The sequence below is a fragment of the Clarias gariepinus genome, chromosome 9 (assembly GCF_024256425.1).
Source record: "Clarias gariepinus isolate MV-2021 ecotype Netherlands chromosome 9, CGAR_prim_01v2, whole genome shotgun sequence".
Lineage (NCBI taxonomy): Eukaryota > Metazoa > Chordata > Actinopteri > Siluriformes > Clariidae > Clarias > Clarias gariepinus.
The window spans coordinates 32,029,721-32,054,898 of NC_071108.1; the positions used below are offsets into that span (position 1 = coordinate 32,029,721).

Here is a 25,178-nt window from a genome sequence, read left to right on the forward strand (position 1 = left end):
CGGCGCCTGTTTGAAATGTGTTATTACTAACCAATCATTATAAAGATGTTCGGGTGGTACGAGCCAATCGTAGAGCAGGAGGTGGGATATTACATAATGTGGGTGGGAAGAGAATAACTCTTGTGGGGCTTAATGCGAATATGACAGTTCAGGGATATTTTCTCATAATGGAAGTTGTTTGTGGATTTATTTTATACCCACCACTGGAAGATTAAACTACTCTTTCTCTTACCTCTAATCGCAGGACAGCTTTCGGTAACTATTGGCGTTTGTTTTTCAGATGAGTGGAAAAGTTTGTGTTTTGTTAGTTGAATGAAACTAGTTAGCACGATATGCTAGCAGGTTATCGAGCTCAACGCCTAAAGCTAGATAAAGTTAGCTAAAGGTTTGTTTATTGTTTGTTAGGGGATAGTACCATGACAACGCAAAAAAAGCGTTTATATCTGGCAAAATGTTGCAGGCTGAATATTTACAGCCTTTTAATATTACTTTTAAAGTTATTGTTCTAATTCCGTTGCTGTCAAGTGGAATAATTTTAGCTAGCCGGCTAACGTTAACGTTACATTGAATGACACGTCGCTATGCTAATTTGTCTGGCTAGTTAGCTTGATGCTAAAAATCTGAAAAGTAAGCTTTAAATGAAGCGCCATTAAGTGTTTAACTTTATATGGGTAACTTAAAAATTGCAAAATAATTACCATTTTGGGTTTAAACATAACTTTTACTAGAGGTGTTTATGTAAATGTAATTGCTGTAATAACTGTTATTATAATTCACTGTTTGTTAATGTGATCAGTAAGTTCAGCATGCAAATTCACTTATTCCCCTTCAGCGCTGTTATTTCAGAGGTGAAAATCTTAAGTAATCAGTAAAAATACTCAGTTTAGATTCTAATTAAAATCTATTGTTGCAGGTGTTTGTTTACACTGAGCAAGTGGCTTATTGTTTAAAATAGATTATTAAATCTGGCACATAACTGTTTATAACATTGCTTTTACTCAAAAATTCGAGTACATGTTTGAACTTCAGGCAGAACTTCAAAAGAATCATTAAATTCTGTCCAGTGGTTGATTTAATACACGCCCACAGTTTGACGCATGCGCAGTACGCTGTAGAAACTTGTGGCGTATAATGTGGCACATAACATCTTATAATATCACGTCTACTCAACCTTTCGATTTCATTTTAACCTTTTAACTTCAGGCAAATACCTTAGGACTGGGAACGTTTTATTAAATTCTGTCAGACAGACAGAAAAATTTCAAAGACTGATTTCGGGTTCCTCAACCCGTATGAAACGTAAAGATATCATTTATATAATTATGTAGTTGTAAAAGTTTACCATATTGTAAATCTTTCTCAAAACGTGTTTTTGTGGTTTTGTTTCCATAGCAACACAGCCAGCTTATGGACATCAGCCATGTACCAATACAGTAGCATCTTTTCAGTTTATTTAGTCTGTGGATTGTAAAGCCACTATTTAAAAGTACAAAGCAAAAGTCGATGGCCTAAACTGCGTCCATAATGATGGCTGATGTTGAGAACGGCGACCAGACCTTTGATACGGTGAGTTTACAAACAGAGGGCAGTCGTTTTGGAGACGATGGAGAAAGCTCACTAGGCTCCGACTCCGAGCTCAACGGCTTCCCCGGATCCAGAGAGACGGACAAGTATGGCTTTATCGGAGGAGCGCAGAAGTATACAGCTGAATCGTGAGTATGAGCTGGCTGCTGGAGGATTAAGACAAAGATGTGTATATTTGAGTAGTTAATTAATACCCATCATTTCACAGTTGCATTTTGTCTTCAATATTGACAATTCATATTCTAACATATCCTCATTTATTATTTTCTTAATCTTATTTTTTTAAGTTTGACCTCTGGGTGTGCAAACTTTTGCTCTCAACTTAGTGTGTGTCCCAGAAGCTCTTCCTCTGAAGCATCCGTGAATCAAAAAATCTCAAATTTAGACTTAAAAGACCTTCCATCATATTATGCTTAATGCTTTTTTACTTATCTAAGCTTAATTCTCTCCCTTGAGGAAATGACCTTTCGGTTTTGTTTATCAGATCCAGGCGACTTTTTTGACTTTTTCACGTCAACAAGCTCAGATCTTTCATTTTCTTTTCAGCATCCTGTGCCAGAAGGCCAGCGAGTATCCGTTCATCCAAATGTGCTAGCACGGCTATTTTTAAATCCTCTAATAATTTTTGTTTATTGGGAAATACACTGATGTGTTTAGATTCCTCTCGCGCATCTGAAGTTGCCCTTCATTGGTGGTGAAAATAACCATCAATAGAAGTGGTCTGTTAATTTTACGCAATATTAGTGGTCCAAGTCCCTTTACACCACATATAAAGACGCACATCTTTATATGTTGTAACAACTCAATTTTATATACTTCAATCCACTAATACTCTGATATGATTTCATACAGCAAGGATATAAGTCTCATCAGCACCAATATGACCCACAGAACCTCTTTAGGATCAGTGTGATTTGATTTAGCACTGACTTGACTCAATTTAGTGCAAACGTGATTCACTTCAGCACGATATAATTCAATTCAGCTTCAACATGGTTTGTTCCAACACCGTCATGATTCGACTCACTATAAAGTATGATTCAGTTCAGTACCGAAACGATCCGCTTTAGCACAGACATGAGTCAGTTTGGGACAGATATGATTCAGATCAGCATTGCTATAATTTACTAAAGTGCAAATATGATTCCATTTACCATCGGTTTGATTTGGCTCAGCACCGATATGATTCACTTTGGTACTTACCGATATTGATTCATTAAGTTAGATTAAACATGCATTGATGGATCTTTGGGTGGCATGGTGGCGTAGTGGTTGGCACTGTGGCCTTACACACCCAGGGTCAAGGGTTCGATTCTGTGTGTGTGTGTGTGTGTGTGTGTGTGTGTGTGTGTAGAGTTTGCATGTTCTCCCCATGCTTGGTTGATTTTCTCCAGATACTCTGGTTTTACAGTCCAAAGACATGCACCCTGCCTTATACCCAAAGTCTCCTGGGATAGGCTCCAGGCCCCCTGCGACCCTGGACGCAGGATAAGCAATATAGAAAATAAATGAATGAATTATATATCCTTGGTTAGAAATATTTTAAACACTTATCAAAGTTTATACTGGTACTACATTAGTTATCTATACTTTTATTCTCTCTCCAAAGTGTTCATGTTGTTCTAAAGTGTAATTTAAACTTTGCTGACTCACTGTCACTGTCTGGGTCCCAACATGGCTACAACACGTGTCCTTTTCAACATTTTTTAGCAAAGATGCTATCAAACTCTCTTTTTTTGTGTAAGAACCATCCCTTATTTGTCTGTATATAGCAGATTTGTTGTGTTGCAGATAAATATTATGTCAAGATTTGCATATATCAGTACTTTTGTTGAATGCAGTAGTTGAGCATGTAGTGTCCACAGCTTTGGTTTAATATCCAAGACTTTTTTTAATTCATTTTTTTACTTCACTACACAATAGTTTACTGTTGTCAGAGCTGTAATAATGGGGTGGTACTTGATAATGATCTTGACTGTGTGGTCAGTCAACATAGCGTGCATTCTCAGGACAAAACATGTCACTGGATTGGGTTGAAAAATATGTCAGTTCTTTCGCAATGCCAGTCTGAATTTTTTTACCCAGTATCATCCTGAAGTTTTGATCAGTACACCAAGTTTTATGTTCACTTCAGGATCCATGCAAGCCTTTACTTACTGGGTACTGTAAATGGCTTCATATGTTTTGCATATTTGTTCGTAAATGTACAGTAAATCTTAAGTTCAGTGCTGAGTGGACTTCATTGGAATTTATGACTTTTCCCTTAAACCAAATCGAATGGATCGTGTTTCCTTCTTTTTCATTTCCTTATAAAATCACAGCGCATTCAGGAACAAGCACGCACTACCTTTTGTGGAACAACCTTTTATTAATGAAATAAATATCTGTGATGAATTTTACTCGTGACATTTTCATAGGTTTGATTTCATGATATTATTACAAAATTATACATAGTATAATTATATATAGAAAAGTTTATTTTACCCCCTTACATAAGGATCCAAATAATACCAAAATGTAAGTTTTATTGCTCACAACAAGTTGCGTAGCTAAACATAACAATAGAAGGAAAGATATATAGCAATTAAAACACATGCACAATCACCAAGCTTTATTACGAACTTTTTACAAATCCAGGCAGAGCTTTCCTTTGCCACAGTTTTTTATGTAATGGATTTAAAAATTTGTTGGAAATGTTTATTTTACCTAACTGCCAGATGCAGTACGATGTAATTTGTCTTGTTTACTTTCATACTTCGAATCTTTTAATTTACCTCATCCAAAAGGTGATCTACTGGATTCAGATCCAGTGACCGTGAAGGCCACTAAAATATCTTTGTCATCTTCATGAAACCATTTTTTTTTTTTTTTTTTGAGAAATGAGTACATTATCTCATTGGAAGTATCTATTAGAAGATCAGTATGAGATGTCATGAAAGGATGCACATGCTCAGTAACAATGCTCAAACAGTCTGTGCCATTTAAATCTAGATTGTTTGGTATTAAGGAGTTCAAAGTAGCAAGAGAAGGCAGTTCACGTCTATGAATTCGGTCCTCTTAGTGCCAAATTCTGACCCTTCCTTATGTGGGCTTCTGCGAAAATAAGATCTGTCGGATCAGGCTATGGTTTTCATTCTTTAGCTGTCTAGTTTTGGTGATCTTGTGCCCTCTGCAGTTTCAGCGTTGTGTTCTTTGCTGACAGAAGTGCAACCGGACATGGTCTGCTGCTATTGTAGCTCATCCTTTTCAAGAGTTAATGCATTCTTAGATGACTTTCCGCTCATTACAGATGAGTGTTTATCTGAGTTACTCTAGCCATTATGTCCGCTTAAACCATTCTGCCTATTCTCCGTTGACATCTGGAATGTCTATCTTTATTGCAACATTTTGATTAAACTCTAGAAAATTGTGTGAGACAATTCCAGGAAATCAGCAGTTGTAGAAATACTCAAACCAGCCCATGAATCATTTGAAATCCTCAAACAAGTTAGTTAAACTCTTGACACGTGGATAAAGATCTAAGATGGAGACCTTTTTGGATGTTAGTCACTGTGGAGATTCACAGAGAGAGCAGAATGTTGAGGAGCCGGCCAATATGATTCACAGACCGTGGATTCTGTCCATCAGCCGTTGTTGTTGTTTTTTTTTTTTTTGTCTTATCAGTGAGAGAGTAGTCAGGCAAGTCAAGCAAGAAACCATGAACATGATAAGAATTGTATGAAGTGTATCAGTTTTAAAATTAAGCTTGCCATAGAGTTATGATGACATGTTCCACAGTAACACTACGGAGGGAGTCGAATATTACAGGTTGCTGTATAAATGATTTCGAGCACAGGCCTCGGCGCGCCTGTGTGGTCCAGAGGAAACGGGGGAGAGAGAGAGAAAGAAAGCCGGCTGCTTACAGATTGCAGCCATGCAGTCAGAGATAAGTGCAGAAACACCCAGGAGACTAACTACGGGTCATTTTCTCTTTCTTTATGAGCCGGATGTTGTGTTTATGCCTGCCTCCTGAGCACACTTCACAAACTAGCCCCTGACTGCTTGTGTATTTAGTGTCGCTTCAGCACGGTGAGGTTTGACACCATGGTTATTTCCAGTGATCAGGTCACATGGAAGTTAATAGGCATATTATTGTGCTTTAATAAAGTTTCATAGCCACAAAAACAGCAGAAAAGAAAAATAGAAGCAGGTTTAAAACCGACAAAGTATTTTTGTTTCTGATAATAGAAACAAAAGACACTAGGATATGTCTGTGTCCAGATGTCAAATTGTGTCAAAACAAGCAAGTAGAAAACATTACCATATAAACAACTATATGTTTAGCTAAATAGCAGTACATCTTTTAATCTGTTTATTATATATATTAGATTGTATGTCTACAATGTTTGTTTATTTGTGTAATTGCTTGTTGACTTCTAAGCCAGATGTTTGTTCAGGATTGGAAATCAGTTCCTAACAGTTTGGTGGTTTATCAGGTCGAGCCTGTTTAGGTTTAAGCCTTATCCGCTACCTAAACGGCTGCCTAACATCTCATTATAGCGGGCTCAGTCTCATTAAAGCTTTGCACACGCCCTCGAGGGCCAACAGCGATTGAACATTTGAGCTTCTGACTCATCTCAGGAAGTCAAGTGGAAACTCGGCCATGTTTTTCTTAGCAGACAATCACACATTATATCTCAGGTTGGCCTCACCCTCTGAGACCGCGAAGCGCGGGTGTTGGGCCAAGCACGTCAGTAATGAAGGAAGACCTGATAGGAGTGGAGCTTTAATACAATGTAAAACAATGAACACAAATATCTCACCCTTGCAGTTCTCCATAGTTCAGTGATTAGTATTGAATCTTGGTATCTTGTGTTTGGATGCGTCAGTGATTTTATAGACACATCATTACTCGACAGGTCTTTGTGCATTCTTGGGATAGAGCTCTGAGGGTGGGAACTAATTAAATGCATTTTAATTTGTTTTATTGTGCGTGTGTTTTTTTTATACGCAATTATCATTCTATAAAGGCGAGATATTGCTTTTCTGTACCTTTTGGTTCCCTCACTTGATCACATTTTAAGTCTGTAGTTCTGTACGTTTTCTGTAGGAGAGTATGAAGTAACTAATTGTGCGCGAGCAGCTCTACACTATGCTGACTGGACACCAGCCTTCCTGTTTGCTCGCGTTTATGGCACTCCGAAGCCCAGAGGTCACACACACACATTCATATGTGCTCACACTGTCTCCGCGTGGAAGTAGAACCGAGTCTGTGGTTCAAAACTCATCTCGAGTTTCTAAACATTCATTACCCGCATGACTTTTGCTGGCAGTATTTAGTGGTTAAAAGGGAGGGAAAGGAAACTTTTATTTTTTTTTTTTTCAGAATTGTGAGAATCGGTTAGGGAAAAAAGGGAACTTTAAGTTTCATATAAAGCTTTAATTTGTATTCTGGTTAGTATAGGTTTCTGTGGAAGTGTTCTAATTAAGGTTATTTGAAATAAAATACTTTCACCAAGTGAAAATAAATATGTATATTTTGGCACAAAACAGTTAATCTAAATTGAGCAGGATTGTAAACTGATTTTATTTACTTTTATGGTCATAGGTTTCACTTTCCAACTTAGCTGAGTGTGTTTCGTCCTTCCTGATTTCCTTGAGTTCTGATTTTGGCCTTGGTCCATATTACAGCTGAAACACTGTTGAAGAAAAAACTTTTAGAGATAGGGTTTCTCAAGGTTCCTTGGCTTCTTATTCTGTAATTAGAATCCCCTTTAACAGGAAAATACGAGGCTGAGTCAAAAATGATGCGCAGTTGCACACTTATATTAAAACTTCTGTTGTCTATCAGCGCTTTCTTGTCAAGGCTACTGTCTCCCCAGTCGCTGCTTTGCTGATATGTAAAATGTTGCATAATTTCATTTGTGAACAAGAAGCGTTTGGATATCTGCAAACAAAATTTGGATTTGTGATACTCCAAGGAAGGTTAAAGTATCCTAAAGAGAAACATCACTGGTGAAGAGACATGGATTCTTCACTACGGGCCTGTGAGAAAATGGAAACATCCTCAATCGCCGACCAAGAGAAAGTTCAAAAGTCAACTATCAGCTGGAATTATTTTCTGGGATTCTCAAGGGCCAGTATTGAAACGTTATCTGGAAAAAGGTTTAACAATCAACAGTGCTCGTTACAGGTAGATGCATAGTGAAGAGCTAAAGCCTGAACTTTGGATTAAACGCAGAGGACTGATATTTAGGGGCGTCATGATCTTGCATGACAATGCACATTTGCACACTTTTGCACACACTGTCCACACTCTGCTAAAACTTAGTTTTGAGGTGTTAAAGCATCCTCCCTATAGTCGTTATCTTGACTTTCACATGTTTGGTTTTCTGAAAGCAGAACTACTAGGACAAAAATTTACTTCTGATGAAAAAATGAAGACAGTGTCGTATTTGTGGCATGCAGCTCAGCCTAAAACAGTTTTTTATAAGGGAATACGAAAGCTTGTTGACAGATGGACAAAGTGTGTTGGAAAACAAGTAGATTATGTTGAACAATTATGTATTTGTCTTATCTAAAAGTTAATTAAATTCTGCCAGAGTGTGGACAATTTTGTCACTCATGCCCTCATACCTTGTTGTAAAAATTTACATAAAAATACAAAACTGAGAACCATGTATTTATTTCTGTGGTTGTGTGAATTTCTATTTAATTGTGTTTAAGCACAGGCGTGTCTATAATCAGAATTTAAGCTTTGTACATGAATTTACAATGTGAATGTAGCTCACATTGTACAGAAAGCTTACATCTGTCAGTTCAGCGGGGTGGAAATGGAGGTGCTAAAATTAAAAATGTTTGCAGTAAGAAAGACTAACCTTAAAATACCACACATAAACTACTTTAAGAGTACAGAAGCTAGCGGTGAAAGCTGGAAATACAAAAGGGTAATCACACATCATTGTGTGTTTATAAGTAAAACAGAAGCCAAAGTAAACGGATGTTTTTCAGAAGTGAATTTGCAGTATCACGTTGTCACAGCAGGACTTTCGGTAATGCCGACTGACATTGAAAACAAACAAAAAGCCTCAAACAAAAGCCTCAGACAAGCCAATAGCAAGATGTCTGTCAGGAAGCTGTCAAACTTGATTATACTATGGACAAGGAGAACTCAGACTTTTTTAGCCAGGGGGTTCTTGGCCAGTTTCCACTCGCCAGTTGTGTCTTTCCTATCATGTAACAACTACTATTTTGAGAGGATAAAAGCTATCACATGTTTTTTTTTCTTTTTTTTCTAAGACATGGGAAGCTGCCACACGTGATGCTAGTGCTGCATCACAGAACTGCATTTTGAGAAAAGTACTATATGTCTTCTTTCAAATGCATGATCTCTAAGACACCGCGGTTTGCCTTGTGTCACTGTGATTAATAGCGGAGGAAGAGTATAAGCCATTCCCCACCCTGAGAGCATCGCCAACTTTACCCTTTGAACATTGACTTGGTTAGCTAAGACCTTTTGGACATATGATTTTCAATTTAATCTGTTATATTGTTGGTAAATTTAATAACAACCTCTAAACATCAATATTATAGTGTTATTATTATAGTTATATTATTACAGTATATATTTCTATTTGAGGTAGTCAAATGTTGCAGTTTCTCTCTAATCCTGCAATTGGTGCACTTTAAACTACAGTTAGTCCCCGACTTATGAACTTATGAGTTCCGTTCCGGGAGCGTGTTAATAGGTTTAATTTGTTTTTAAGCTGACAAAGTGAGTCTCATACGCCTTTGAATATACAATGTAAAGCATTGACTAAATCTCTGTACTCTTTCCCCACACTGCTATCATGTGCTCAAAAACCGTAACCGGACGTTTTTCAACATCATGCTCCCGGACTGATGCATTGAAACCAGTGAGGCCGACTCATTCTTCCTCACCATCACACACACATACAATATACTGGACTTTGGACATTTTATATATACACTGAAAGAGTTGTATATAATTGGTAAATATTGGTATGTGGTGCACTGCATACATACCTGTGAGTTACTTTTGTGATTGAACTGGAAGTATCTGTGGAAATCTGTAACTGTAACTGAAATCTGTTCGTAAGGTGGGACTACCTGTATTCAGACATTGGAAGGTAGCACAGCATCCTGTATCTTAGGAGAATTTTTTTCTAAGTTTGGTTACTTTGTAACAGAAGCTGAAAAAAATATTGATTCGGGATATTTATATATACTATGAAATTGTGACACTTACAGAGTCGCAGTAAAATTGAATTGCCATCTGGGTATCGTGATATCGTATCAGATGCTCCCTGGTGATTCACCTTCCTAAGTAGTAAATATATTAACATTTTTGTAACATTATGATCAAAGAAGTAAAGTATGTAAAATAGTAGTGGACCATTTTCATAGTGTAAATGAGCTTGTTAGGTTTTGGTTTAATATAAGGAAACATGATTAGTTGATAAAAATAACAGGAGATAAGCATGCCCTCAAACGTTCACATGCCTCATTTGTAACCTTATCTTGATATTGCACAACAGACTATTTTTGGACTTATATAATCATTTGTTGCAGCTCTAAAGATTTTAACCCATAAATGTTTTCCCATCCGTGGATGTTTAGATTTGCAAAAGAGATGTAGCCACCCTGGTCTATGCTGTAATTACTTACAAGAACTTGTATACTCCAGCAAGCCTGTATACAAACTGGCTGGAGCATTTTAGCAGGTAGAACATCAGTAATTTTATTTCAAAAACATCCTCCCAATAGCAAAACCTCATTTAATGAAGAATGAGTATGATAATAGATGAACACAAATAGAAAAAAAAAATGCTGCTTCACACAGAATGAAAAAGGAACAAACAGGAATAAAGACCAATTCTGGTTTTAGTGGGTTTGTTGAAACTTGTTATAGACTTCCAATGTATCACAAACGTGTGTAAAGAACACACTAAACCAGCAGGACGACTTTACGTCACACAACAGTATAGAAGGCAGTGGCGTGATGAATTCTCAACCGAGCTGTGCGTGTGTGTGCGCGCGACTTTGTGCATGTCAGACTATTGAAATAGACTTCATCAGTGATGAGTCCAGGGAATATTTTAGATCCAAGTCTAAAATATCGGTGCAATGGATTGTGCTTTTTTATTTCTAAACCTTGGAACAAAATTGTCATTAAAGCAAACCATGCAATTAGAGGAAAAAAAATTAAAATAGATGAATTGGAATACAAAATAAAACATTTACACATTGTTTGTTTGAAAAAAAAAAATCACAGTAAGGAATAACAGTGTAATTGTAACACGAGCCAAAGTTATATTTACTGACAAACTACAAAAGTTGGTATTTTAAAAGCATATTCAGAAGTGATAAAAAAAAAAATTATGCCACTTGCATAAAATAATTTTGTCAATTGCCAACACTTTGTATGGTACTTTTAATCTTTTTGTAGTAACATTTAATGGGCAGAAATATAAACATTTCATCATAACCATTCATAGGAGCATTCACCTAAGATTTTTGGTATTCGCGGATATTGTGTAATGTAAACAAACTTTCACCGTACTCGTGCTCCCAAGTAAGTGCACGTATTCGCATAAAGCGACTAACTATTTTAAACTTAAAATTTTCCACTTAAATTAAAAAAAAAAATTGAATAGACTGAGTACTATCAAGAAAAACACAACCTGAATGCAATCAAATAAGATTGATCTTATTGGCGTATATTTAAAAAAAATTTAAAAAAATAAGAAAAATTATTTTTATCAAATGTTTTTCACTATTACACTGCTAAATATTTCTATAGATACAGTATACGAGTGAGTCAAAATAACTTCCATGTCATCTTTCATGTGCAAATAAAATGTTGTAAATCCAGGGGATAAATTGAGTTTGGTTTGATTGGTGCAAATGTTAGCACCCAACTTTACTAAAAGCGTTTTTACATTAGGGCCCCAGGATCATTTCCGAGAGCACTTGATCTCAAAGTCTGGTTAATTTCAATCCGTGAGAACACAATGGTTCTGCGCCCTTGGAAATCGTACCAGTGTTTGCTTGAAGAGGTGGTCTCAGGCACGCTACAGCATACTTGGGCATGGATTAAATCAGATATAGAACCCAATCATCCCTGAACATGGAAGTAGATCACTATTAGGCACGACCAACATCAGTGCTGACGGATTACCCCCGAAATCTTGTGCATGTGAGAGCACCGCTCAATATCTTTTTCTGAAGTATTAATAATATTAGGCATAGCACAAAGTTTAATGTTCGTGTTCTCTTCTCTCCAACACACCTCTCATTTATTTTTATTATTATTATTATTATTGACCATGTCTGGAGATCACATGTCTTCTTTTTAATGTCTCTCTCTCTTTTTCTGTTTTTTTTCTTTTTCTTTTTGTTGTTGTTTGTGTGTCAGGGCTCAGGATGTTCCCCCGGAGGTGCTGAGACAGAGAGAGCTGAAGTGGTTGGAGATGCTAAAAGATTGGGACAAATGGATCAGCAAGAGGTTTAAAAAGGTAAGTTTAAAAGGTTTGAGAGTGCAGAAATTGTTTGATTAGTAACACTTTGTAGCTGCTCATAGGGGGTAAGGAGGCCTGTTTTTAAAGTTATTACTGATAATCGCACACCTATAAAGTAATGTAATTCACGTGTTAAACTAGAATCAGATTCAAATTTTATCTGTGACATGCACATCCATGCACAGGGTGATATGCAGGGAAATGCTTATACAACCTATCTTTACCTAGAGTTTAAACAAGAAAATAGAGTATTCAAATAGAGCAAGAAAATACGAAATGAAAGAAAATTATACAAATTTACAATCTGTATCGGGTTGCCAATAAAGTAGAATTGAAATATAAGTGTATGAGATGTTAAATGTATAAGTTACAGCTGAGTTCAGTTGAACATTTGTGTGAAAAATGATCAATGTCCAAACACGAGCAAAACAATGTGCTCAAAGTCCTAAAGGTGTGCAACATATAAGCCATGTGCAAATTTGCGTAAATATGCAAACGTGCACCGTGATGAGTAGTAAGTTACACCCTGACGTGGTGTGTTAGCATGAATAACCAACACTCTTAGATTTTGAACTTTGAATAGTATTTCTAGTAAAGCTTGGCGCACTCGCTCTGTCTCCTCAACATGACTCTGGTGGGAGTCACAGCAGGCTTTTTCAAGTGCCTTAACACAGACATTTTAAAATTTCTCTTTATTCTGTTTTTTTTTTCTTCTTCATTTATCTGTTATTTCTCTGATCTCCAAAGAGTCTCTAATTACTCTGAAAACCTGCACGTTGCTTCACCGCTTCATTAGTCGTGCTGTGTCTGGACAAGTACAGCACCTTCCTTAACTGAACTGTCTAAGAACAGCTGGTGTGTGTTTGTGTGTGTGTGTGTGTGTGTTGGTGCACGTGCACACATGTGCGCATGTGTGTCAATCTTTCTTCTCTTTTCTTAAGCTCCTTGCTGGAACTGATGAAAATTTCAGGTAAAGCAGAAGGGCTGCACGTTTTCCTGAACTCTGAACTGTCCTGGTTGCACTTGTGTTGTCTTTGTTTGTGTGTATCAGATTAATGCATTAAGTGTTTGCATAATGGAGCAATAAGAAAAATGAATATCATAATATATTATCTGAATCCACTAATTGTAATACATGCAGTGTTTTTAACTATAAAAAAAAAAGGATAAACCTTGTTTATTACGGTTTTGAAAACAATAGAACACTTTGAATCGTTGTAGTTAATCATAAAGTAGTTTGTCTTGATGGGAAATTTAAACTTTTTTTTATCCATCTGGTAAAAAACTCATTATGAAGCGTGTATAAAAACACTTGGAACTGTATTGTCCTGCCTTGTGAGATGCATATTACTTTTAAAAACTCGCCGTGCATTGTCTTTTTGCTAATGTATGCATTGTAGTGTGTCTGTGTGTGTGTTCTTACAGCACATATTTATCCTCCCACGTAAACAACTTAATGAGTTAACCCTAAAGGTTGTATGCATGCAAGCTGCATGTCTAAATCATCAGAATCATCACACATTATCAGCTTTATAAAATCTTCTTTGCCGTTAAAGAAGTTTCTTGAGATAAATGATGCAGTGTCCATACAGTTACATTGTGCTCATCCTTGTATCATTTGTGACCTGGACTGGTCTGTTTTGAAGATTTTTTAGTGCATGTGTGTGTGTTTATGTCCCACCCACAATTGTCGACTGTATATCTAATATTTTTATTTGCACGTGTGCAGGTAAGGCTGCGATGTCAGAAAGGAATCCCTCCATCGATGAGAGGCAGAGCCTGGCTATATCTCTCAGGAGGCAAAGTAAAGAAGGAGAGAAACAGTGCAACATTCAAGGTCAGACCCAAACACACAACAACATTCCTTCTCTCTCTCGCTCTCTCTTTCTCCCTCGCATTCTCCGAATGATGAGTAGAAATTATTCGTAATAGGGATGTACTTGAGGATGAATGCACGCTATGTAAGGAATTGAGCACTCGGGAGTGTGCTGCTGTAGGAAAATGATTAGAAACGGCATGAAATCTGATGAAGCCTGACACAGAGTGGCGTGTGGTGTGTTTTATTACAACAGTGCATCCAAACTTATTTCTCTGTAATTTTCCACTATAAACCTGTGTGTGAGAGTGTCTGTTGTTGTTGTTGTTAATGTTACCAGGAGCTGGACAGCAGGGAGGGTGATCCGAAGTGGATAGATGTGATTGAGAGAGATTTACACAGACAGTTCCCTTTTCATGAGATGTTTGTGTCACGAGGAGGGCACGGGTGAGTGAGTGGGTGGCTCTGGGTGGGTGAGTAGGTGGGTGACTGACTGAGTGGGTGACTGACTGAGTGACTAACTGAGTAAGTGTTTGTTTTTGTGTGTTTGTTTGTGTGGGTGTGTTTGTGGTTTTTTTTTGTGTGTGTGTGTGTGTGTTTATGTTTGTGCATGCACGCATTTGACAACACATTTTGAAAAATGGAAATATTTTTAACCTCAGTGATCATTTCTTATAATAAAGTTTGTGTGTGTGTGTGTGTGTGTTTGTAGCCAGCAGGATCTGTTGCGGGTGCTAAAGGCTTACACTCTCTACAGGCCTGATGAAGGTTACTGTCAGGCTCAGGCTCCTATCGCTGCAGTGCTTCTCATGCACATGCCTGCTGAGGTCAGTCTCACACTTCACACACTTCATTTACATAAACATAGGTTTGCCAAAGCAACAGAGCTACTGTGTGTCCCAAAAAGTCTCCATAAACAGAGCATCTTTATTTACAAAAATCAATGTTCTAAATAAATAGTCTCTGCGTGATTGCGGTTTCTTTGTAAACACACCGAGTCGTCTCTTCCACTCATGATGGAGTTGTGTTAACACACATGGTTTTGTGCATGTAGTTATTTTAATCACCCTTTTTGTATGAAGACTTTTGGGAAGGTCTGAAAGTTGCATCTTTTTATTGAAGTTCTTTTTCTTTATCAAGATTTCCAACATGAATTCCTGTTTGTCAGAATTTAGTAAACATCTATATCTGGTTCTATGTATTCATGCTTCAGGGGTTTTTCCAGTCCCATGGTCTTACCGTATCTGTTTCTCTCACTGTTTCATATGTAGGATGCATTTTGGGGACTTGTACAGATCTGTGAGAAATACCTTCCCGGTTACTACAGTGCAGGCTTGGTAAGTCTTATATATAAACAACTCTGTTTCTGCACGTGCCATCACCGCTCAAGTACAGCCCTATGCTAATTCGTCAAGATTATCTTATCAGTTATTTTCAGAGATCAAGCAGGATCATAATTGGATTTGATCAAACCATGATTAAACACAGCAGCAAGGTGGGAAAAACAAGCAGCGCACAGTGTCCAAGCTCTCGGAAAAGCAGCACTGATTTACTCTGTCTAGGAAAGTGAAGACGCAATCTTTAAATAGTGTCATTATAAAAATCTGAAACTATGATGTGCAGATGCGAATGAGTATGAATATGGTATTCAGGATAATTTAAGCGATACAGATTTATTTAACTGGCCTAGCGGAAATATTTACAGGAAATCATGTGTTTGTGAGTAGAACTTGGCTTTAGGACTGGGATTCTGAGAGACACAAAAACTTAGTATTTATGCCAGCGGTAAGACTTTCAGGAATAAAGACCACGTTTGTTTATAATTTGAGATAAAAAACAATATATTGTGGACAGATGCAAAAAAAAAACATAGTAATAATACCAGCATTTGCAGGATTAAAAACATCGTTTTGTGCATATTTGTGTATGTGTTCAGATACTGTATTAACTAGGGATGCACCGAAATGAAACTTCTGGGCCGAAAACGAAACCGAAATTTTTGGATGCACTTGGCCGAAAACCGATACCGAAACCGAAAATGGCTTCATTAAAAAACATGTTTAAAATATTTTCTTTTTGTTTGTATTAAAAAAACTACAAATTAATTAAGCAATCAAACTTTTATTGATAATAAATAACAGTAATAAGGCTGTTTAACAATAACAAAACTAAATAAAATTTCTTTCTGTAACAAAATTGTGCAAAAAAAATGCTAGCTGCTTTTTTACTTCAATTTTAAATCACTGTACCAAACAACAGTGCACAAACAGAAGAAAAATAAATAAATCCAACCTCTTACTGTAAACAACATAACTATACACACTAAATTGGTCTGCTTTTAATTTAAGCAAAAGAAGCAGGTTTATCTTTATGAACAAAAGTTTTTCAGTTTTCTGGCTGAAGACACAGTTCCTCTTCTCATGAAGAACATACTGCACTGAATAAAATCACGCGGCTCAATGTGGTGTATTAGCCTACGAAATCCGATGTCCTCCACGACTGAAAACGGCTGGTCATCTAAAGCAATGAATTCCATTACTTTCTCTGTTATGTCACGTGCTTTAGCACGTGACCCCCTCTTGAAACTTTTGCAGAGCAAATGTTGCATATTGCAACTTTGCTGTCCTCATCTGAAACTTTGAAGTGCTTCCAAACCGCCGACATACTCCGTGTTTGATGCGTAATGACAGCGCGAACGAGACGGGAGGATGGGAGAGACGTGGCGACAATTTCGGCTTTTATTTTCGGCGCTTTCTTACGTTTCGGCCGAAACCGATAATGCTATTTCGGCCGAAAATTTTCGGCGGCCGAAATTTCGGTGCATCCCTAGTATTAACCCAAGTGATGTAGCTCAGGTTGAGGAACTGTCCCAGCCAGAATGCACACACCATGCCGACATTTCTGGCTGTTAAGCAGCTGTATTCAAATTCTATATATAATAAAATTATAGTGTCTGTAATTTTAGAATAATGTTAAACAGGGGTCTAACGAATCAGAGTTGATCTGTGGTCTGTATGGATTCCCTCCCCATGGTTCGATATGAGCGTAAACCACTGATTTAATTGGAAAAAAAAAAAATTCATAGAATAAAATTGTTCAAGTTTGGGCCTATTTACTGAGAATTTCTTTCTTTCATTTTCTTTTTCTTTTTTTTTTCTATTTACACAAATAATATTTTCGCTCACACAAAGCCTCGCTCACACTCACAAACCAGATACAAACCAGCCTGAATATTATCTGTACTTACTAGAACTCCAACTGAAGATATTCTTACTGATTCCCAAGATGATGAAGTGGCCAATCCTTTTTTTTATTTTTTATTTTTATTTTTTTATTTAAACCATCGTTCAAAGGAAGAAGGTCAGTAATTTCTTCCTTTGTGAAATGGGGAATGAGGAAATAGGTTTACATTATCAAAACGAAAGGAAGTATTGAATCCTCATGCATCATGTCATCATGCCTCATACGTACTGCCCATTAATTTAACAGCTAAGTACTGACTGAATCTATAAATTTTTTCTACAAATGCTTTTTAGAAAGTCAAGAATTTTTTAAACCATTTCTATTTCACTTAATTGATCATTTTATATTAATGTATGAACATTATGTAATAAACCTGGCCTGTGTTGAGGTTCACATCTAGTTGAGTTAGTCCCCTCGTTTTACTAATAAAAAGATAAATTAACATACCTGCCAACGGAGAGCACTATTAAAAAGCCGTCCTACTGAGCTAATGCAAAACGAATGCATTTTTCTGTGCAGATATAAGCACCTACTAGCCGGTAGAAAGTACAGTGTCATATTTGGCTATTTAAGTGGCCTGGTCTCTAAAGGAGATTTCCTGTTTTAAACACTGTAAATATTTTTATAAAAAAAAAAAAAAAAAATCCACCCCTACTTTCCTTCCAGCTAAATCAACAAGATACGTGATAAAGCTGTTCCAGAAAACCCATCTGAAACACAAATATAAGATGTATACCCTGGAATGCTGCCATGCTAATTCCTTCTCAAGCTTGAACAATGCAAGACTTTACCTTGCCAAGGCTCCATAAGAGCTTTTAATTAGGTGCAGATGGGGAAGCAAAGCTGATCGAAATCGTACCCAGCGGTTTATTTAGCTATCAAAGTCAGTTGGACAGTGTAGTCTATTAGTAATGCGTTGAGATGGCACATCCGGAGTCAAACAATGCATATTGTGCTTGTACCATAGCAGGCATCATTGGATTCTAATGAAAAGTTTTCAAATCAGTCTAATCAGTGATTTAAAAAAATAATAATTCATAAGTAGGGCATCGTCATATTTCTGTTTTTATTTCTCATTTAAACTTTGCATTATGGTCATGATAACCATCTACCCTTCTAAAACAGATGTCAGCCATTTTGACACTGGTTTTACAATTATGTTTTACAATTGTGTGTATTAGTTTGGGACATAAATATTTATTCAGTGTTTTTAAGTAATCATTACTTAGTTTTTTAGGAAAGCGCAGGAAAATATTGCATGCATGAATAAAAATTTAGTTTTGAAAAAGTATTGAATATGAATTTAGCAAAAGTAGCCCCACCCACTAATAACCCAACCAATAAACCTTTTTGTTTATTATAATACTAAATCAAGGTCTACACCAGGCATCATTGAATAGTGTCACTCAAAAGAGCCAATCAATGCGAGGGTTTACCATGTATGGACAGTGTGCAGAAGTAACAAACGTGACACATCATGGCTCACTCAAAAAAAAAAAAAGCAATAGAGACTAGCCTTCAAAGATGAATGGACAGATCAATATATGTCTTGTTGCAAATTTAAAAACAGTTTCTCATATGTTACAAATCCGTGGTGATAAAAAGCAGTAATGTGCAGATTCACTTAAGATTGATTACAGATTTTTGTTTGTATTCCATACAAGGAAATATACATAGCCATCAAAGTTCAAACTGTCCACGTTACCGGAAATTGACAATAAATATTATTGTAATGCTATGGAATTTGTAAATTGCTATTTTTTTAATAGACATACAATGACTGCATATACAGAGATCTGAATCCTAAAACAAACATGATATATGGATAAAATTTGCTAAATTAATACATTTTAATTCAGTATCCCTGGTCTACACAGTAATCTGTTGGAAGAGCAAAACCTACTGCAGAATCACTATTTTTTTTTCTTCTTTTTAGACATTTTAATTACAAACCCGTGTGTGTGTTTGGTGTGTGATGCTTATTTAAATAAATGGATGGAATGCAAATATAGAAATACAATAAAATCAAGAAACCAAACTGAACAGATGTTTTTAAATGGGCTAAAGCTGTGTATGAGCGGATTGCAGTTACTGAGTATTCAGATGTTTTTCGACGGCACTCAAATCATAGGGTCTGTTAAAAATTATACATCAGAGGTACAAACCCCACCCTGCTCCGCTGTTCTAGAAGACTCAACACCGCCATCTTGTGTTTGTGTGCAAGTGTTTCGGTGCTTATTGTGCTTATTAGGTTTTGGTTAGTTGTTGTTTTTTTTTCTTCAAGGTGTGATTTTATATTATTGTCTTTAATATAAAATTAGGTTTTAGATGTTTTATGTATTTACATTTTGAACTTAAGTTTTATTTGTTAACTCTATTAATTGGTTTCTTTTCTGCTATTGAGAAAACCCTTTTAAAGATAAATTATAACCCTTATTATTACCTTTTGTGTGTGTGCAGGAGGCGGTTCAGCTAGACGGAGAGATCCTGCATGCTCTGTTAAAGCGAGTGTGTTCTGTCGCTTATCGACACCTGGACAAACACAAGATTGAGCCAGTGCTCTACATGATGGAGTGGTTCATGTGCGCCTTCTCCAGAACCCTGCCCTGGGCTTCGGTTCTCAGAGTGTGGGACATGTTCCTGTGTGACGGTCAGGCACCCACATGCGCATATACACACACACACACACACACACACACACACACACACAAATGTACACCTGACTTTTTTATTCTATTTGGAGTTAATTCTGTTTTAATGTATTATCTTTCTATCTCTCTCTCTCTTCCTCTTTCTGTGTGTAGGAGTGAAGATTATATTTCGTGTAGGCTTGGTGTTGTTGAAGTCAATGCTGGGATCTCGGGATAAGCTGAAGGCCTGTCCTGGTCAGTATGAGACCATGGAGGTTCTCAGAGCAATCGACCCCAGATACATGCAGGAGGCGTACTTGGTGCACCAGGTAAAACACACACACTGGAAACAACAGAGAGAAGGAAAAGGATGAGGAGTCTCACAAGTGTTAACTTTTCTGTCATTTATAGTAAACATCTCATAATCTAGGGACCATTAACCATTGAATTTCATCTACTATCACCTTTGTGTTTTTATAAAATATGCATTCATAAATTTATTATTATTATTTAAGGTGGGGATAAAGATCAGTCTAACACATGAAGTAAATTTTTGCTGTAGGTTCTGGAGATGCAGATCACTGTGCGGGACATAGAGCGCGAGCACCGGACGCAGTTGAAGCGCTGGAAGAAGAAGCGTGGCGAGCCCAGCCGCAGACAACCTCAGAGAATGCACAGTGCTCGCGCCATCATGGCCAGTGAGCCGCATACACGCCAAGACCTCCGCCAACAACCCACGATTATCGTCAAGTACCCGTCGATCCCAGAGGAAAAGTCAGAGTCGAACATCAAGAAGAAAAGAGGGACCCTGAAGAGAAAGGAAGTCCCCATTCCCGATGTCCCTAACCCCTACGCCCTTCCTAGTGAGTCACCTCCTAGTCCGATATCGGAAATACAGCCTCCGAACACGGAAAATACGGAGGTTATACCTCCACATCCGCCATCACAACCACCCCCACTCCCAATACAGGAGGAAAATCAGACGAACACTTTCATTCCACCTCCACCGCAGTTCCAGCAGTCGTCCTCAAATATCTCCGTCAATCAGAGATCAGCAGATTCGCTTCCTCTGCAAAATCTGTCCCTCCTACCTGCTCCTGTGCTTGAATCCCCTACAGAGTGGCGTCCTCACCTGCTGGACTCCCCTCCTGCCCGGTTCCCAGAGCCTGTCCCTAACTTTGGTGACCTTCCCAATAAAACCGGAAACTCAGCTGCCACTTCGTACCCATCAACACACTCAAACCCTCTGCTTACGCACAACGCACCTGCCAACAGTGGCTCGTCTGAGGACAAAAACGGTGTCCTGTTCAACTCTACGGAGAGCGTCAATAGCGCAGAGGACACCTACTTGTAACTTGCTCTCTGTCTCCACCTGGTGGCCTGGAAGACTACTACAGTGTAGTGCTGGGAGAAGTATTTACATGATTTTCAAAAGGAACTGACTAGGATATTGTCTGGATATTACATAACCCGTCACATTTATTCAGTCTTACATGAACTATTTTAAATTGTCAGAATTCACCTTAAAGGCATCCAACACATCAGCTATGATGATGATTTGGCTGATTTGGGATAACAGATAAAGGATGTCCTGTATTATCATCATCGTCACTCACTTACACTTCCATCTTCGTGTCCGTGTGCTGGAAAATCGTGCTTCGCACTAGAGGAGTTACAGTCACTAATTATATACATAAAAAAAAAAAAAAAACAGATAAAACGTCCAGAGTGTGCTTCAGCAGACCTGCCATATGGGACCAAACAGATGTGAAGCAAAACTAATTCCTAAAAGTTTGACTTGTGGAGAGACACACTGCTTTAGGATCTGCTGTTAGGTCTCAAATCTGGAGTAGCGTTTAAGACTCTGCATACAAATCTGGGCGTACGATGTACATCTGAGGATCTGCGTTTGAGCCTCTACCTAGGAGGCTAGATTTTTGAGATCATTTTTGAGGTCATTTGTACATTAATGGGATTGGTTAGAACTGCACAGTGGGCATGTGCCAATATTTAGTTTCTACTGTATTTGCCAAATTAAATGGAACAGTGCTAAATTATTTTACAAATCTTTCTTTTGTCGGGTTGACATGAATTTTTTATTTTTTTTTTGCTCCCTTAATTTTCCACTGTGACAATTCGAGTACTTAGAAGCTTGGCTTAATAACCGTAGATGATGTAGAACTTATAATTGGCACATGTCTACTAAATAGTAAAGATTATTAAGTCTTTTACATGTTTAGGTTTACTCCGGCGTAACTGCAAGAAATTGGAGAAAGGACAACTCATGAATGTTTTTCTTGCGTCAGCTACTAGAGGGCAGACTTTGTCAAAAAATTTCAACAAGCATCCTGAAGTGCCTGAGGAGGGTTTTCTCACTACAGCTTTCGGAAGGGAAACTTCATTAACCACTGCTAGATTCACCATAGAAAGAACTTTAGGGCAACGCAAACACTTGTTTACTTATGCATATGCTTTAATTTGGCAGATTATTTTTCTTCGTTATCCAAAGCAACCACAAGCTCATGTCTAATAACCAAATCATTTTGTCCCAAACATCATCTCAGTGAGATATCTACTTTGCCTTGAAATGTCCTATATGGAAACAACTCAAGCTGGGAACTTTATTGCTGATTGACCTTATACCATGCCACTGTCAAATGATCTCTAATGCGCTTTAATATAATTGCACAGGGAAGTGTAGGGTGGACGATCTACATAATCCAATATTAATAATAAACATCTTGTTATTTAATAGGGAAAAACCTGGAAAAATTCAGAGATATGCTTTACGACTTGGTTGTAACCTCACAAGTTGCAGTTAAAATGCAGTTTTAAATAAAAAGTTCGTTTTTTTTTTTTTTTAGTTTTTTTTTTTTACGGTTTTCTGGGAGTGCTACATTGAAAACTATAATGTCCAGATAAATCGGATTTATATGTTTAAATCCCAGGAGTGCCAGTGATCTTGGGATAAGTCCTGCATAAATCCTCAAAACTTGTGAACTGCTACCCAATAGGTGTTGTGCCTTTTCTTTTTTAAAGAGGGGAGGAAAAAAATCTATTAAATATTTATTCAAATCCACTTACATCCAGTTACACTCATTGTTACATAGAAACTCGTTAATGGGAGCTGTTACTTTATTTGTACAGAATGTACAAGGGGTGTTCAGGTCAAACTGGGACTTGTTATTGCACAGAATAACAGAATGCAGATATGAGAGTGAAAACCTTTATTTCTCTGTATAATCACCTGTTACACTAATGCACTTATCCCAGCATTTCACTTTTTTCTGAGTATACGTCTGAAACGCTGGCCCCTCAGAAACTCTTTTAATGGCCACAAACATGTGGACATGGCTTGGAGTCATGTCAGGACTGTACGAAAGAGTTTCCAAGGATTAGGTGTTCGACTCACTGAATGTTCACTGAAACAACTGCGGTGAGCCACCTCTTCCAGGGTCGTCATTCACAGATGTACGGGCATCTTTAAAACGTCTGATTCAGATGTTTTATTGGGGCCAAGAGTCTCATCACCCTACAGTGCTCGAAGTCTTGTGTAAATGTCAGTCGGTTTTATTCTTCATTTATGAGAAATTTCATCAAGTCCTGGTTTGACTTGAACACCCTTCTTATATTTTTAATAGCTGGAGCTTTGTGACACTAGCGTGTGTGTGTGTGTGTGTTTCAGAGAATTTTAATACCCACAGTTTTATAAAATAACTTTAAATAATTTGCTACTCAAATAACTGAACATTATTTTTTGTAAATATTCGTAAAGCTTTTGGTCAATTTTCTTACATTTTTGTCAAAACTGAGTGTATGTTTTTCTTACTTCACTACTGTTATTGCTAAACCTGTAGCGATTCGCAATATTATATACTGTATGAGAGAAACTTTACTTTGAAATTCTGGGATGGTCTTCTTCAGAAAGGACTCTTGAATGCGGATTCTTTGTGGGACAAACTAGCAGATCTTGTTTATGATCAGTATATGTAGGTTTCCATACTTGTGTTGTGTAATACCTTCTGAAAGGAACTGTCTTCAGAAACCCTGGAGTCTGAACTACCCTGGAAGCATCTTCAGTGAATGCGTGCTATTCAAATATTTGGGGAGATTCCTGATGACAATATGGCAATTATATTGTGTCTAATCAAAACTTTTTTTTCTGTACTGTAGATGTACAATCAGATGCTTCCTAATAAAACAATAACCAGACAGAAGTGTTTGTTTATCTTAGTTGTTGTGTTTATGTTCTTTGCTGGTTGTGGAAAATGAGATTCAGAAGGTCATGGGGTTAAATGCAGTTTAATTCACACAGTTGAAAATTACAGGGCACTTTGACTTGCAGGTTCAGGTATCAGTAAGAGAAGAGGGATGTTTTTGTGTTTGAGGGTGCTTGGTGGTGTAGGTGGGGGGGCGGGGGGGTGTTCTACCCACAGGGGACGAAGAAGATTAGCACAAACTGCCACTTTCAAGCCCTGGTCAATGTGTATTGAGTGAATCCTACTGAGTGAGGTAACTAAATGAAATTTTATAACACCGTATTAATCTTATTTTCATTATTTTATTAACACACTTTCTCTAATACATTTCTAGAGCAAAACAAGAAAAGCAAAAAATCATTTGTCCCAGTTAATATTCCCATGGAATTTAGGACACAAGTCACACCAGGAACAGGCCAAAGATGAGATGTGGACCTCCTACCCTGGAGATGCGAGGTGACCGTGCTAACCGTTAAACCACAATGCTGCCAGGTTGAAATCAGTATACTATTAGTTATACATATAATGTAATTTCACTGTTTAAACACCAGAGGTCTCAATATTAAAGTATACTGTATATCAAGTGTCACTACCAATCGAAGTTTGGACACACCTTTCCAATTCAGGGGTTGTGTAAAACAATGCTGAAGGCATCAAAAATATGAAAGAATCTCCTCCAGATACTTGATGTGGAGATGCATCTGCTACATGAGCATTCACGTAGACATTTAGACTAATCTGAGATGCTGCTAATTGGTGATTTTTGAAATGGCGCAACTCTAAATGAACTTCTCCTCTGCAGGAAGTTAGTTTTTACCATCCTTTCCTAGGACGGTCTACTTGAGAGACAGTTTCATAATAGCTTTTAATGGGTTTTTGCACTTCTGAACTTTAAGATACTCTACATTCAATTTATTTATTTATTTTTTAGATGTATTCAATTCGATTTGTGATAAGGACTGTTGCCCTGCACCACTGGGTTCCGGGTTCGCTTCCCGCCTCAGGTTTGTGGGCATGGAGTTTGCATGTTCTTCCCATGTGCAATGGATTGCCACCCTAGACCCCCCCCCCTCCCCTTTTATATGGGGCTTATATGATTTAATCGATAAAACATAATCCCCAGTCT

At 37.4% G+C, this 25,178-nt stretch overlaps 1 protein-coding gene across 1 annotated transcript; it reads left to right on the plus strand.

The window, feature by feature from the left end:
• Positions 1-119: 119 nt before the first annotated feature.
• On the plus strand, positions 120-24,010 carry tbc1d10aa (TBC1 domain family, member 10Aa). Its single transcript, XM_053504228.1, has 10 exons — positions 120-255; positions 1,393-1,712; positions 12,002-12,101; positions 13,834-13,941; positions 14,261-14,367; positions 14,633-14,747; positions 15,192-15,257; positions 19,624-19,813; positions 19,968-20,122; positions 20,356-24,010. The coding sequence occupies exons 2-10, from the start codon at positions 1,525-1,527 to the stop codon at positions 21,145-21,147; spliced, it is 1,821 nt and encodes a 606-aa protein (XP_053360203.1). The 5' UTR covers positions 120-255; positions 1,393-1,524; the 3' UTR covers positions 21,148-24,010.
• Positions 24,011-25,178: the final 1,168 nt, after the last annotated feature.

Coding starts and splice junctions, on each gene's coding strand:
- tbc1d10aa (XM_053504228.1), top strand. CDS start 1,525: ATGATGGCTGATGTTGAGAACGGCGACCAGACCTTTGATACGGTGAGT. Junction 1,713..12,001: donor CAGAAGTATACAGCTGAATC/GTGAGTATGAGC, acceptor TTTGTGTGTCAG/GGCTCAGGATGTTCCCCCGG. Junction 15,258..19,623: donor GTTACTACAGTGCAGGCTTG/GTAAGTCTTATA, acceptor GTGTGTGTGCAG/GAGGCGGTTCAGCTAGACGG.